The 16,663-nt window shown below is 39.6% G+C and overlaps 1 protein-coding gene across 1 annotated transcript in view; it reads right to left on the reverse strand.

Moving 5' to 3' along the window:
- BORCS5 (BLOC-1 related complex subunit 5) overlaps positions 1–16,663 on the reverse strand; it is a 58,941-nt gene that overhangs the window by 14,276 nt on the left and 28,002 nt on the right. The window contains exon 3 of the mRNA XM_052690484.1: positions 4,431–4,588. Within this exon, the coding sequence (XP_052546444.1) occupies positions 4,431–4,588 (158 nt within the window). The remainder of the gene's footprint in view (positions 1–4,430; positions 4,589–16,663) is intronic.

Consider the following 16,663-nt stretch of genomic DNA (forward strand, 5'->3'; position numbering starts at 1 on the left):
TCCTGGACCTTCGGACTTGCTGAGGTCATTCATGTTTTGTTGGTGTAATTCATTTTAGTGAGGTGTCATTCTCAAAGCGTATCTTTTGAAAACAGGCTTTGGTTTTGGAAACTCGGTTGATATCTACATGGAAATCATAACTACAGCCAGTAACAGAAAATGTCTCATGCTCAGGAAAATGCTGAAGAAACAGCGCCCAATGCAAGGACAAAAAGCAATCAAAAACTACCTCCCACAAACCTGTCACAACATTTCAGTCCATTCCCTTAAGGGACACTCATCAACTGTGATGGAGCGCTGCAGGGTTCACGTCCTTCTGCTGAGAGAAGGTACTTCTGCTAAGAAGTGTGAGGAACAAACCATGTGTGAATGCAGCACACACGCATCTCAGGTCCTGTTGCTGCTGTGGTTAATGGTATACTGTACTGCTTCAACCTAATTCCCAGCCATGCAGAGCTCCAGTCTCTAATTCCTACAGCAGGAGAGCTACAGATACAGCACATCAGTATTTGCTCTTAGGGAAAAGTGTAAGAGCCCTCCTAGCAATCCACTTCAAATACATTTTATGCACACTTTATCATGTAACTACATTTGCCTTTAAAGATACACAGGATACTTTGAACAGTATACTGGCAAAGGGGGCATAAGAAGTTTAATAATAAATGCCAATTGTGTTTTTATTTCAAAGTATTTTTGGAAGGAACTTAGATGGCCCTTTAGTTTCCATTTTGCTTTCATAGAAAGAAGTTCAGCTTAAATTTTCAAATATGATGAGTAACTTTTGGATAGTCAGCTTATGATATTTTGAAAGACATCATCTTTAACAAGCTTAGCGACTAGCGCACAGAAAATCATCTTTAAGACACTGAAACAAAAAAGTTTTGAGTATACAAAATCATGTTGCCTTTCTGAACATTAAACTGTTCCCCAGCATTTACTTATCTTATTTGCTTCTCGTTCCCTGTTATTCCCTATCGAATGACTTACCAGATTCTCTCTCTGCCATCCAGATCAAATACTCTCTACAGGTAATGATTCTCCTTGCTTCACTTGTTTTCCTCCTGCAGGCACACCTAGCATTTCGTGCTGGTCAATATTCACCTCCAAACTGATCTTGGCAGAAGTCTCCCATTCTACAGATCACAAAACTGAAGCAGACTCCTGGTGAAGGAAGCACCCACTGATCTCAAGCCTAGAAGTAGCTGGAGTTGCTCCAAGTTCTGTAGTAGTTCTAACAGAGACCTACAGCATTGTCATGGCAGAAGCGAGATGCAGCAGGACCTCCTGACTAAAGTGGGGACTTCTTGCTTGAATCATCATGTTCTGCGTAAGTTGAGTACAAGTTCAACATATCACCAGCAGACAAATAAGATTCCATTTCCAGTCCCACCTGAAGAGTCTGCCTCGGAAGTCAATAAAGCAGTGATCAATCTGACAAGCCAAGGATATCTATCCTACAAAATACCTACAAAATACAGATATGCTGCCCAGAAAAAAACTTTTTTTCCCAGAATTGACAAATTTTATCAGATGCCACAACCCTGAAATAACATATGTGCAAGTCAAAATCTGCTGTTCTGTTTTTCTTCAAACTGCTACAGGGAAAAAATTAGAAGGAATTCTAAATATTTCAATGCTCTTGGAATTAATGCAGTATTGCAACAGAGGTGAGGCAGTTGCCAAAACTTAGTACGAAACATTATATTTAATGCATACTGGTTATTTTATCTTAAGATGCAAACACATTTTTTTCACTTCTGAATAAAGACAAAGCCCATCGTGATACATTCAAATCGTTCTGAAACCAGACAGTTTGGGCACCAGTACTTAATGGTTAACTGCCTAAGATGGGCAGATGAGCAGTTGAATCAATTGCTTTCAATCATGTCTTCAATTCTTTCCCCAGGGAAATGCTTGAGTAGATATCATTTGAAAAAGAACAACCTGGAAAGCACACAGGTTCTATGTTTCAGAGCTCTAGCCAGCCAGTTTGCAGAAATCCAGGAAATGAGAAGTAGAGCAACACAGACTGTTTTGGTCCCCAAAGCAAAGAAATACACCAATGGGTCAGCTTAGATCTGCAGTAACAACTGGAACGTGAGGTTTCTGTTCTCCTTAGACTATTCTCTTTTCAATTAAAAAACATTTTAATTTAGATTGTGCGCTCATTTACAAACCACTGCAGTCAATTATGAATTATCAAGGGCCAATAAATTTAAAACAGTACTTAAGAGTTTTGCCAGAAATTGGGAAACTTTTTTCCAGACACATAAGAAGCACAAGATACTTACCCTGAGACATTTTGTCGAGGGAAAACTAAAATCAAGCTGCAGCTTGTATGACTGCAGCACACTGAATAAAAACAGTTGAAGTCTGAAGTGAACGAACCACAGACAAATGGCAGGAATCAGGGACTAGAGCTCATTATTTTGTAGTGAAGTTAAGAGTATAATTCTCCAGAAAAGTCTATTATAAGAGGAAAAAAACAATTCAACACTTTCCCTGTTACAGAGAAAAAAAGGGAAATAATGACTACTAAAGAGAGAATATAAGAGAATATATTTACTCTATAGCTCATGCACACATTATGCTTTCCACAATGCTTTTATTCTCTTTCATTTTTACTCCCTACCAATGGTCAATGATTTGTCTATACTGCATAGAGAAATCATTGCTGACAAGTGGTCACAGACAAATTTCCTACATCTACACTTGTAACAAGAGATATACTCTGCTCTAGTTCAGCTGCACCCTTTGTTGTCAGCAACTGTCAGCACTGGTTCAATTTAATGCACTAAAGAGAGTACAAACAATTTGGAAAGAATGATTTAAGTGGAGTGGGTCCCACCCGGCTCCTTCAGAACACACATACAGAACAGCCAATGCAAGAAAAACATTTAAAAATTATTAGGTTATCTAACAGCAAAAAACCATCAGATCTGGCAGTGGGATTCAAAGCATCTGAAGTTACTTAAGTGTCACGACCATAAAAAATCCCAGAAAAAAGCCAGCAAACCAAAAACATGACTTGTCAGTTTCCCAAGTTAGTTTCACTCATTTCTCCAGCACTCTGTGATAAAGAATGCAGTAACAAAATCAGTATCACATATCATCAGAAGCGTTATATACTGTAAGAAAGAAATATCACTGGTAATTTGAAAGGCAGTCTGTAACTTCTCTATAGAAGGTAAATCCAAGTATTGCAGATTGCACTGGTGGAGCCTACCACAGCTTTGAATCATGTTGACAGTCACTCTCTAATAGCCAAAAGAATTACAGTCTGCTGGATTAATGTTGTACATTGTCATTAGGCTGGCAATTAAATCCCATTTCTGAGATTGTGTGATCTGAGTTACCAACATCTGCAAATATTCTTACATCTTGTGTAACAGCTGGCCACAGATCATGATACAGCAAAGGAAAAAGGCCTTTTTAATGGCTCCCACGTTATTCTGGACTTAAAACTTCATGATGACAGCAGCTTCTCAAAACAGCCCATGAATCAAATTTATTATCCATTTGTCATGTGGGACTTCTTAACTCTAAGCCAATATAGCAATAAAGAATCAAGGTCATTGTTTATTGTACATGAATAAAAATTAACCACCTGTTCAAAGTTTTACCTGTTGACACTGAGTGGTATTTTGGTCTCAGAGACTTCTGACATCTGTAACATTTACCAGTTTTGTGAACACGTGAGAAGCCACTTTCAAAGAGCATCTCCACTCATGACAGTCCGTCTTAACCTTAAAAAATGGTCAGCCATTCTGCTTCCAACATCAGTTGCTACACACAGTGAGATGGGCAATTCAATTACAGGATGCTCACACAAGGAATTAATTTCATTCCCAATAGTATCATTGAATAGTTAAGCAGATCAGTGATTTTCAAGAGATCATTTAATGGCAAGAACTGCAGTACAGGAAGATCTTTAACAGCCATACTGAACAGAGAAGAGAGACTTTGAAAACGAAGATGTGGCTCTACAAATCCATTGAAGAAAGAAAGAAATGTTACTGGCAATCACAGTCATGCTAGGCACCCCTTTCCTTAGAGCTTATCCATGAGGCCTAATAAAATGCTAAGCATGGAGATTTAAGTAAGGAACAATACTTTGAAAAATCCTGATCCTTTACTTCTTAAACAATTACTTGCAATAAATAATAGAGGAACATAAAATGTTTGCAGCCAAGAATCACAGAGCATAACCAATAAATGCACCATTTGAAAATCCAAAATAAGGTAGTCAGGGGACTTCGTTTGAAATGCACACTGTGACTTTCTCCAGAGTGTTTTCTCTGAGGCAGATGCCCCAAGCAACTACAGATCACTCACACCAAGCACTGACTGGCACTCACAGCTCGCTAGGGACTAGAGACATGCAGAGGCCCAGGCCCTCCCTCCCAAAGCAGGTGCAAAGCAGGCAGTACCTCTTTGATGCGCTTCACCAAAGCATTCTGGTCAAAGGCAACAGCCTCTGCGCACTGGTGAAGATGGTCCTGGTACCGGAGACACAGCTGCAGCACTTGATGTGGATCCAGCTTCTCTAGCTTGGTGCTGGATGGAGACGTCTGCCCACTGAGGAGTCCTGCAAAGCAAGGGGAGCAGTGGAGTTAACTCAGCTGTTCACATCACCAGCCCAGCTGCAATCAGAAGCAGCACAGCACATCCAGAATAAACACTTTTAAAGGAATAATTAAAAGCTAATTCGGGCTGCAAGGCTATCGAATGGACTTCAGCAATACAGGGGTCCAGGGGAGGCTAGAAGTGGGAAGGACATGAATTTTTGGATGTTAAGGTTTCGTAGCAGTGTGAAGAACAGTTTGCTGTATAGCTTAGCCCTCCTTGACAGAGCTTAAATACAGAATCTAAATGTAGCACCATAAGGCACGACAGCTTGGTTTACACTGGTAAGCTGCATGAAGCAAGTCCTGCTTCTTCTTTGTCACAAACCATTCTGAGCTCCAAAAATGACCCTCCTTCTCATTTAAATGTGCCAGAGAAGTAGTCCAGTTCTGAGCACCCCTAAGGGCGTAAGACTCAAACTAATTTCTAAAAACAATTAAAATTCACTGGTTATCCAAAGCAAAGCTGAATAAAAAAGGTCCCACGTAAGTTAAATGAGATAAAACATCCAGGCTTTGCCTACCTTGACTTTTAGAAGAATCCTTTCACGCTGTAATAAAGATTTTTCTTTAAAATCTCAAAGACTAGCTACATATATTTAAATTTTATAATGAAATTAAGATTCTTACCTACTCCCTACCTATCTACATGACTCCAGGTTTCACAAAATGCTTACAAAAAAAAGAAGAAAAAAAAAAAGAAATGGCATGAGACTTAAAAGTGGGCCCAGTGGGCCACTGTTAATATCCAGAGAAACAAAAGGCAAAATCATTTAAAGAATTTCTCCTGCCTGTTCTTTACTGCTTGCACTGTGCAACTTGAGAACCTTGGTTGAGCCCAATCATACATGCATCACATGTCAATTTGGTCAAAGTGATGTTAAATTTTAAGGCCAAGCTTTATGTTTTTATATATATATATTTGTATATGTGTATATATATCTATGATTTTTCTTTCCTTGATTTATTCTCATTTCATTTTGGGGCTCTCCATTTACCAACAGGAAAGGACATTAAAACGGCAAATGCAAGAAAGTATCACACCAAGCAATTAAAAGAAGTAATAAATGCAGGTTAACAGAATTGGAAAAGTTCTTCTAAGAATGTACCTTACTGGGAAATGGAAATTACTTGAATGGCCCCCATGCATACTGAAAGCTACAAACAAGCTGTGATATAAAGTTCTTGCCAAAAGACTCACAAACAAGACAGAAAGAAAGACTGAGGCTGAAGTATCTTACAAATTTGAGAACGTTAAACCTCTTCAAGAACATTTCCAGACAGAAATGAAAACAAAACTAGGACAACAACCTCATCAAATATGATGAAGTGAGTTTACTTTGCATCAACAGTCAACATGTTATCCTCTCAGGATGCTCTCAGTTTTCCTTCACACAAACTCTTTCTTTTCCTGATCTTCAGAGAAAAAAAAAAAAAAAAAAGATAGTTTTGTTTTGCTGACTTGTTGCCCACTACAACAACACCACCTGAGTCAAGACATCAGGAGAAGAAGCACCGGTAACTGTTTGGTCTCAACACTCTGTATTAACCAAAGCATTTATATTCTATAAAGAACCACCTCCAACAAAATCTTAGGCCCAGCCATACGAATTGCAAATCTTTCAAAACTATTCTCAGATGAAGTACAACACTCCAATGAGTGCAAACCAGAAATTAGACTTTTCCTTTTAAGTGTATACATAACATGTTTTAGCATTCCATCAGCTTCTTAGTTTTGATCCTCTCTACATTTAACTTGTCAGGATAAATGTTCAGATAACATCATCAACTTTTACTATGCTGAATGTTCACAAAACAATGAAGAGTTCATCATACACCTGAGGCAGTTTCTCTATTTCCTCACTGATTTAAATACTATCAACTAACTATCAACTAACTAATGCTATCAACTAACTAATTTTCTTTTGGTTGACTAACCTCTCATCAACTTCAAGAGGAGTGAAGAGAATTATGCTCTATTTAATAGTTTTAATTAAAATGAAGCATGCATTTGGGCTAACTTAAGCTGCTTCTAAGAGTTTCAAGGAGAAATAGGCCAAGGACAGTGAAATGAGCTGCCAAGGACTATGCTACCTAAACGTACTTACAGCCATGTACAGGTTACATAATGCTAAAAGCAAAGTGAATAAATTGCAAGGAGCCTCTGACTCACCATCCAACAAAACATGAGCTCAAGTAAACGCAGACATTCAAGCTGGAATACCTTCATAAGGTGGCAGAAGTTCAAATAAATGACATACATCGTTCAAAGACAGAGGATGGTATTATATGTGGTGATGCAGCTGGCTGGAGCCAAGGCAATTAGCTTCTCTCCAGATCTCTAGGTTCATGCTGCCAGTGTCAGAGAACAATTTAGCTTAGAATTTCAATTTATAGGAGATGAAAAATTAGAATAAGCAACAGAATGAAAAAGGCCATGTACCTTTCTATCTGACAAAAAAAACCCTCAACAAAAATCCGTCTCCCATCTTTTCTTGTACACAGTGACTACTTACTACCCACACTGTAAATATTAATATTTTATTAATTCACAGCTACTTTTTTTTCAGCAAGTCAGTAGCTTTACTTCAAAAGAGCAGATAGCAGCAGTAACTCATCTTGATACATCGTGAAAGAGACTGAAAACAGTTAAGACAATTGAGGAGTCCAGGAGGAACCAAAGGATTCAGTGCTGCAACCTGCTGCTCCACATCTCTCTCCTTCATCCTCTCCTCATAAGCAGGCAGCAGTGATCCTAGAAGGCTATCATGCACTATCCACAAGCTCTGCCCTATAGGATAGTGGAGCAGCACGCTGCCCTACAATCACGAAAAGCTTAAGATTCACAGGAGAAAAAAAAAAACCACCACCAAGAGACATGGAAAAAAAGGGCAGAAGGTTAAAAAGGGTGTTGCTGGTATCCTTTGTTTCTGTACAGCAGAGAGTTGAGGAGATAAACTACAAGCCTCCAGTGATTCAGCATTGAGACAGCTTCGTTTCTGGAGAACTGTGAACTTCCAGGTATTATTAAATAACTTTCTTCTTGAAAATCACTACTTCCTTCTCCAAGCTCTGTCCCACACTTTGAACTCTTCACTGAATAGCCCCATCCTATGGGATGGAAGTAGAGTTGGCAGATATGCGGATTTTAAAAGGATATGAGATCATATCTCGTGTAACAAAATATTTATTAGGTCAGTCTCTCAAGCGCCAAAAGGTGGAGAGGACAGAGGTCCCCAGTGGCTCAGGCTGCCTCCTGAAGCAGCCAGCATATGAACTCGCTCATCAGCATGCCAGACCTCACTGCTGTCCTCACAGTGTCGTTTGCATGATTACTGCTTTACTTTCCCTGCCCCCCTCCAGAACACATTCCTATTCTCAGACTGTAAGAGAAAACAACCTAAAATTTCCATTTCTTATTAAACTAGATACTCATTTTCCAAGCTGCTGGTTGTCGTTTAAAGACAGAAACACACCAGAAATCACTACTACACCGATTAAAAACTGGAGGAAGATTGCTCAGCATGAGGGATGCAAGTTACCCCAATGTAACAAGGGAAGGTGGCACAGAGGATGGCAAATTGACTGTAGACAAACTGAACAGCTATTATGCGAGCAAAGAACATATTTGTATTGTGGCAAGGAATGTTGGCTGTAACAGCAAATTTTCCTCTATTTTGGAGCCCATACCATGTGATCCTTTTATTTCTGCATGGGTGACAGATGGGCTGAAAACTCTTGTCCTGTCACATCATTCAACAGGCAACTTTTCTGACTAGAGAGCCCAAATATTCTCTCAGTGTGAATGATGTGCCTCAGCTTCCCAACACTGTGAGATACTACCTATAAAACAATACTCAGAAAGATACAAAACTCACCTCCACTTTTCCTTTATCTTAAAACAACAGCATTTAAGGAGATCCAAGACATTTAAGTTTCTTTACAAAAAATACAGTTTCCTATGGGACAGAGACAAAAAAACCCAAACTCTTATGAATCTCTACCTACTAAAGGCACAGATCTTACATAAAAAAAAAATTCTGATCCAGAGGAGGTTTCAATATTAATTGCACAAAAAGAGAATTTGTAAAATATTTTTGATTTTCTGAGTTTCATTTTTATTTAGGCTTAGATCCTGCAAATATCTGTATACCATTAAAATTTCCTCCTGTCACAGAAGAATGGCTATACATAATCAATAAGGTGTACGCTTTTTTATACGAATGAAGTTTGCAATTTCTCCGAAGCAGTCCCTTTTGCTCCACATTTTAAAGAATCTGCAAAGTGGTTACCATGATGGAGCCTGCTCCTGGGACTTTGAACACTGCTGCAAAAATGCAAAAAAAAAAAAAAAAAACCCAAAACAAAAAAACCAACATATTTGTTGAATGATGCAAAAGATTTCTAAATTAAGATCTCTGTTTTAAAAGAGCAAGCAAAAACAAGCAAATCAGAAACGCTTCCTCATTTGGATTTTTAGAAATCTGAATATCCAAAAGGGGAAAGCATTTCTTGGGTTTGTATGCACTGAAAGTTACTTACATGTGTTTCTTTGTAACTACAAGATTGAGCATCGAGCCTTGGAGAAGTTGCTACTGGCTGCCAGATCAGTTACTTGTCCAATTGCACTTATTTTGAAACTTCAGGTAGGGAAAAAGGCACACAATGCGCTCTGAAGAAAAGCAAACCACTGCACCACATCAAATAAAAGCAACCAAGATCCCGCCAAGTGCATCTCTCCACTGATTTACTTATTCATTTTAACTTCTGGAGCGCAGAAGTAATATACAGGAGTGCTCTCGACTAGGCAGTTGCCTAGTTGTGCAGTCCACTTCCTTCCACTGACCCGAAAGAAGAAATACAAAGAGAAGACTGGGAAAACGGATGGCATAATTCACAGGAATGCGAGAGCTGTGATTCTGTGTCATGCAATAAATTGCATTTCCTCCACAGGTACTTTTTTTTTTTTTGTGGCAAACACATTAAGACCTACCATCTAAGACCTACCGTCGCTTGCTTATGTAAGCAGATTACATCTGCAGGCTACACCAGACCTCATTACCCCAAGCACTACGCACGTACAAAGGGCAGAATACTAACGTCACTTTACAAGATGAGGAATTGCGGCACCGAGAGGTTAAGCGATTTATCTGAGACCACATGGAAGCTGCTGTCCCCCAGCCTGATGACTCCACTACCAGAACATCCCGCCCCTTCTCTCACCCTCACGTAACACATTCCAGCAGTGCAGGAAGCAGCGCAGTCTGTTTTCCTGTGGAACTGTCAGTATTAAACACATTTATGCAGTCTCTCCCACACGGCTTCTCAGACATCTAATAAAACTTCGTGAGACAACCACAGCCAAATTAAGATTCTTCCCTCCAGACCCCCAAATATATGCTCCTCTAAAGGGAAAGCCCAACTCCCATTTTTATTACGCTTACTGCAAGCCAGCACTGACACACAGTTATTACACAAATCCATTCACTGCACTGAAGCAGCAGAGAATACTGTGTTTTAGTTTGCATGGGGGTTTTTTTGTTGTTGTTGTTTTGTTTTTTTTCCTTCTTCTGTAGGGTTGCAAAAGAAGTCAGCTTACCAGGAGATCAAAACCTAGAGCTAGCTTTGAAGAGGCAGGATGGAGGGAAGTACAGGACAGAGGGAACCTCTGTCTGAGGCAACAGCAAGCTGCTACTTCAAGAATTTCAGCATGGAAACCATTTAAAAAAATCTCAACTTTACCTGTCCACCTATATAATAACAAGACCTTGAAAAGATCTTGAAATAACAAGACCTTAACAAGCTTTCCTATCTCTCCCACATTGTAAAATGTGGTTAACATTTGTCCTCAGATAGAAAGTTTTCTAGACTCTAGATGAAAGAGAATAGGGTAAGCAGGAACTAATTACAAGCTAAAACTCATGTAATTGATTATATTACTAAGGCTTTTACTTTATTTTAGGCAAAAGTATATGGATATTTATCCACGTGGGGTAGCACATACTACAAACAAAACCAAACCACAATGCAGAGTTGTTTGCAGAGGAAAGGTGAAATCTGAAGTCACCTCTGAGCAAAAGGGCAGCCACGTGAAGCTGGGGCAAGTTTGCTGTTCCACAATAGCCAGCTTGTGTCTACACTATCCCAGGTAAATTCAGTAAGAACAGAGTACACTGTGCTGCTTTTACCAGGAGACCATGCACAGACAGTAACTACAGCACAGCCCAAGTGCTGCATGTCTGAGTTCACAACCCAGTTTTCTCCATGGTAACTTACTCATATGCATGTGTCTGAGATCTCCTAAGGATTATTTAAAGCAAAATGAGCAGCCACTCCAGGTTTATAGAATCCATTTGTATCTACAATTTGTCTGTAAATGAGGAATGGCTTTTCAACAAGTAATGTATGCATTAGACTAAGAAATACTACTATTTGTTGATTTTCTCCTAACTTTTGGATACCTTCTTCAATGTCAGTGTTCAGATGTCAGTTTGTGATTGCAATTTATTGCCAAAACGTGTCACAAAGCAAAAATGGTGAGCAGGCCACTTACTTACAGAGCCAGTAAGCATAAGTCTTCCACTGATTTAAAGTGGCAGGGAAATGTTTAGAGATTGAAACAAAAATAATTACTTTTAAATAATGGCAGCTATTGATAAAGTTATTGGTGTTTTGTAACTGTAAAAAAAGCACAGCACTGATTGCTGCATAACCACTATTTACGTACATGAAATGCAGTTTCTGCTTGGTATGTAGTAATACTTCTAATGTGCCTTCTTTCTTTTTTGTATCATCACAAAAAGCAGATGTGATTTTTTTTTTCCCTTTTCCATAATTTTTGTTTCAAAGCAATGTATAATTCAGTGGTAGGACTAAAACTATTCAGTTCTGCTCTGATAAACACAGGCCTCCACTCCAACTGCAGCCCTACAACTTAAGGGCTTCAGCCAAGGCACACTGCTGTAGAAAAAATAACGTCACAACAAAAGAGTTATGGCCACGTCATGGCCTTTGTCCAAGTTTCCAAAAGCACTATTTAAAATATATTATTGAACTGTCTAAAGAACTAAAATACACCTGGCCACAGGTCCTAGGAACTGCAATTTCTATCTATTATGCACATTCAGAAAAATATACCAAAGAACAGGAGAGATTTGTAAATGCTATAGAGCTGGCATTTTTACTTTGTTTTCTTTTCTCACATGCAACCTAGTTTATCACTCAACCATTGTGCTAGCAGTGTGGGCTGCTATTTCACATAAGTTTTCATTTGGCTGACACTTATTACCTAAACTAGCTAGCTCATTTTTTTCCTATATGCTGTAGTAATGTGATCTGAAAGTCTTCAGTTCGTAAACCCCTTATTTTTAAGAAATCTGTGCAAAGGTATTCTCTGCAGGCTTCACGAGCATGCCATGGAAGTGGCTGCATTACTCCGGTAATTACTCAGTCTGTTTTTATCCCACTCTTGCACTAAAGCTGATTTCAGAAAAAAACTCAACAGTGCCTTAGTTTCCACTGAGATAGAATTATTTTCTTTAGCATCTGGTATGATGTTTTGTTTCGGTTCTAGGAGAAAAACAATATTGATAATACACTGATGTTTATAGCTGCTTCTAAGCAGTGTTGTACAGAGCCAAGGCCATTCTCAGCAAAGGGCCCAAGGAGCTGGGAGGGAACAGAATAAGGACAGCTGACTTAAACTGGCCATAGGGATATTCCATAGCATATGATACCACACGGAAGGAGTTTTGAAGGGAGTGGGAGTTCATTTCACTCTCTTCCACTGCTCGGGGGGACTATCTGGGCATCAGCTGGGGGATGTGTTGGACAGTTGCTTGTTCATCACTTCTTACACACACACGCACACACACACACATATACATGTACATATATAGTCATAACTATTTTCCTTTTGTCTATCTTCATAAACAGTTTTATCTCTACTTTTTATTCTCTCCCCAACTCACTCGAAAGAGGGGCCAGTGAATGACAATATGATGCTGAGCCACCTGCTGGTTTTAAACCACAACAAAAGGAATACAATACTTGCCATTTTCCCAGTAGTATCTGAACAGTTGCAACTGTTAATACAGGTATTTTTCCAAGGCCAGAGGGAGACATGGAGCTAGATCTAGCATTAAACTGTAAACAGAGAATACCGAAATCACTCAAAAGCTGAGCTGAGGAAGGAAGGAGGAAAGCAACACATGCTATTTACTTTTGACAAAGTGTTTAAAAACCAATCACTCAACCTTGTGCCCTTCCTAGGGCACCTAAAGCATTCAATAGCTAGACTGAAATAAGCAGCCTACTACACTCTGTATTACTTCCACGTTTATCATCTTCTGTCAAATACTGTCAAGTAAGAAAGTACCTTGCAGAAAGACAAAATACACAAGGAATCCCTAGCATGAAGTGTTTTACAGACCCAAGGGGGGAAATCAAGAACACTGTACCTCCTCCTCTACAGTAGACAGTTTACATTCCTTTCACACTTCAGTAAAAGAACTCACTAGTAAAATAATATGTAAATGCACCACCTTACTATCAAAATAAGCTGCTACATACCCAAGCATTAATGACAGCACTTATGTGATCCTGTCCTCACAAGCAGCCAGTAATGGCAGTCCAGTTTCCAGCAGCTCTGCACACAGCATATGGCATCTGTGGTCAGCAAGCTGGGAGCCTCTCAAACCTTCACTCCTCATACTCCAAGCCAAGGGCTTGGGCCCCAGCATGGCCATAAAGCTGGGGGACAGCTTAAGGACAGTGCTGGCAAATTCCATGCTTTGGCTTTGATGTTGCCTGTGTCACTCCCTTTGCAATCAGATGTACCCAGGATATAACAGCTCACAGCTGCCTCCACCTAACCTCCACCTCAGACAGTGTAGCTGTGAAAACATACCCCTCTCCCAACACTGACTCTTTAAGTTATTAATATACAATCTGCCGATGACATGCTCACACACAGTGCAGATCTATTTCCTAAACCCATTATAGAAAGTATCAGTCATGTTACAGCAAAACTTTACTTCCCTCACCATAGCAATTCTACTAGGTACCTTTTTACTCAATGCAGAGTTTTACTCACCCAAATCACAGCTTCCTCACAGCACTTACAAGGACTGTCACAAGAGGCAGCAGTCTTGTAGATGGAACAGGAAGCTTTCAGCAGCTGGGACAAGAGCCCTGAGAGGGGCAGAGAGACAAGTATTCTTCCAGCCTAGGACAGAGCCTGGCATGTAGTACAAGGCTACATAAGGCACAAGAGTAACTCAGCATCCTCTGACTACATTAAGATGCACACACAGAAGTTAGAAAAACACAGCATACAATGGATGCATAAAGCATCAGTAATCCTTTATGGTAAGGATGACACAGCACTGGAACACGTTGCCCAGAGAGGTTGTAGAGTCACCTTCTATGGAGATATTCAAGACCTGTCTGGATGCCTATCTGTGCAACCTGCTGAAGGGTACCTGCATTAGCAGGGAGGATGGACTTGATCTCTTGAGGACCTTCCAACCCCTGTAATTCTGTAATACCAGTTAGTATGATTGCCAGTACATCATCTCCTTCTGCTCATTACATTAGAAAATACACACAGTGGCCAAATAAAACAAAAATGTTAGTCAACTGATCAGCATTTAAAAAAAAAAAAAACCAACAAAAACAACAACAACCAAACCAGACCATCTGATTTGCTTGACTAAAAGTGAAACTTAACAGCATTTCAACTGCCACATCCCCACTGGGTTCTCTGCTTGCACACAAAGCCAGTCACCGATCTCAGCAAGGATATGGCAGTGGAAGCTTCAAAATGCTTAAGAAGTACGTGAATCAGAGCACAGAGCTGCAGGGTTCAGCCACTGAGGCAGTGGTCTAAAGAGGAAGGCTTGCTGTCAGTCCAGGCCTCTAGGCTGTGTACCACCTTCTTCCCAAGCCCTCCACCCCAGCTCACCCATATGACAGCTCTGTCTTCCACCTCTAGAGACCACAAGGAGCAAACCTGGCTGGCAGTCACAGCACAACTGTAAGGTGTAAAGAGTTCAGCAGCCACAGGTAAACCCACGGGATGTGGCAGAGCACCAGGACAAAAAGAATTCACAAACACAGATTTAAAAACACCAACAAAAATCACATTACTCTTTATTAATATATTAAAAATGCACATAAAGCAGTATTTTTAATCACTCACTACTCACAAAACTACTGCTTTGCTTGTGACACAGACAGTTACTAGCTCTTACATTCTGTACAGAAGGTTCTGACTTCAGATAAGGAACAAAATAGCAGGAAAGGATGAGCTCTGAAGCCAAAGAGTTTTGCTGCCAGGCAAATCTTCTTTGTTACCAAAATAGGGAGAAGAAAAAAAAAAAAAAAGAAAAAAAACTGCAGACTTGGTTCCAAATCAGGTTTCCAAGATTATTCATGAAAACAAATGAAAATTAAGCATTTGGTGGGGAAAATCTCTGTTTACTCCTATTTTAAGGAAATTTATTTTCAATATTTTTGGCATCTTTAAAGGTCTTTGCAATTACACCACTCTAGCAAATCACAGCACCTAAGAGGATTTACTTTATAGATCAGTCAAGGTTTAAGAATAGATAAAGTTCTGATGCTTGCAAGCAGATGCTTGGCATTGCACCAGCAGCCAGAACTCCTACTCTGCAGAGATGTACCATGGCTGTTTAAGCAGGCACAGGCTCAACTGCTCCTTCTGCATGAACACATACAGGATAAGACAGCTGCACAGTTCCAAGCACCTAAACAGCCTGAAAATTAAGCAGGCACTGCAGAACAGCTCACCTGCACAAACTCCTCACCCTGCAGCAACTTGTTCCTGTGCTGTCTAAAGACTACGTCACTTCAGCATCCTTTTCCTGAAAGCCTCCATCAAGCCAACTATAACACTGAACCCGGCAAAATACTTAAGTCAGTAAATCCAGATCTAAGCGACCTCAACCTGCCACATCTAACACCAACTAACTAACATCTAACAACCAACACAGCAACTGGAAGTCAATTTTGACATTAGATTTTTCACTTTCAGGATGCAATCTGTACTTTCTTAGCAAGCTAACAGAACTTGCTCTCTTAGTACCTGTTCATATTGCCCTCACTGTTAACGTCAGCATGGCTGTGCGAACTGCAGCTGTTAACAGAAAGCAGCTGTTTTGATACAGGTCCTCCATAAATGTATATCCACTTCTGCAATGATCTTTGCACTACTTTTTTAACTGCATGAAAATAGGCTCAGAAGTAGATTTGAGAAGAGGCATACAGTGAACAGACTTCTTTTTATGCTATCATTTTTTAGATAAGTCTTACATGAAGAATATTGATTATGTTTGAATTTGTAGTCACAGAGGTGTTGACAAGAGCTCCACCGTATTTTGTTCTGAGATACTGAAGCATTTGTTTTCGCTAACGTAAGTACATAGCAACACACTGAATCCACATCTCCTTTTTAACAAAAGTGCTTAAAAGCAGCATGAGAACAAACAAACCACAGCAGTATAGATGTGTACAGTTCTCTTCTTGAACCAGGTGAAAAAGTGAGTAGGAAAACTAAGTGCCTAAGTATTAGTAACAGTAACTTAAAACAGCATCTAAAACTCTGACTGATTTAAAAGTACAAAAAATTCAGAATTTCTTAAAACTGTAAATTGAACATTGAATCTTATGACTCTTAGAAATACATTTACCTTAAATGTTTTCATCCAACTCCCTAGTTAATAAATATGTAAGTATCTTTAGTTCTTCTGCTGTAGACTTCTTTATAAAGGACTATGCTGCAGCAACAGCTAAAAGACTCATCTGATTCAGGCAGCTTTCAGCAAGGAACAGAGCACACAAACACAACTGTTCCTCCTCTTGCACAAATGCAACAGCTTTTCTTTGTCCAGCCTGTCTTGAAGTCAGATGTGCTCTTCTTCACTTACACCCAGCGCTGAGTCATTGCAGAAGAGGTCAGAAGTGTGCATGTGCCTAGTAAGGTCATTCAGCAGATGAGAACACTCAAATCTATTCAA

The sequence above is a fragment of the Tympanuchus pallidicinctus genome, unplaced genomic scaffold (assembly GCF_026119805.1).
Source record: "Tympanuchus pallidicinctus isolate F22 unplaced genomic scaffold, pur_lepc_1.0 scaffold27, whole genome shotgun sequence".
Classification (NCBI taxonomy): Eukaryota; Metazoa; Chordata; class Aves; order Galliformes; family Phasianidae; genus Tympanuchus; species Tympanuchus pallidicinctus.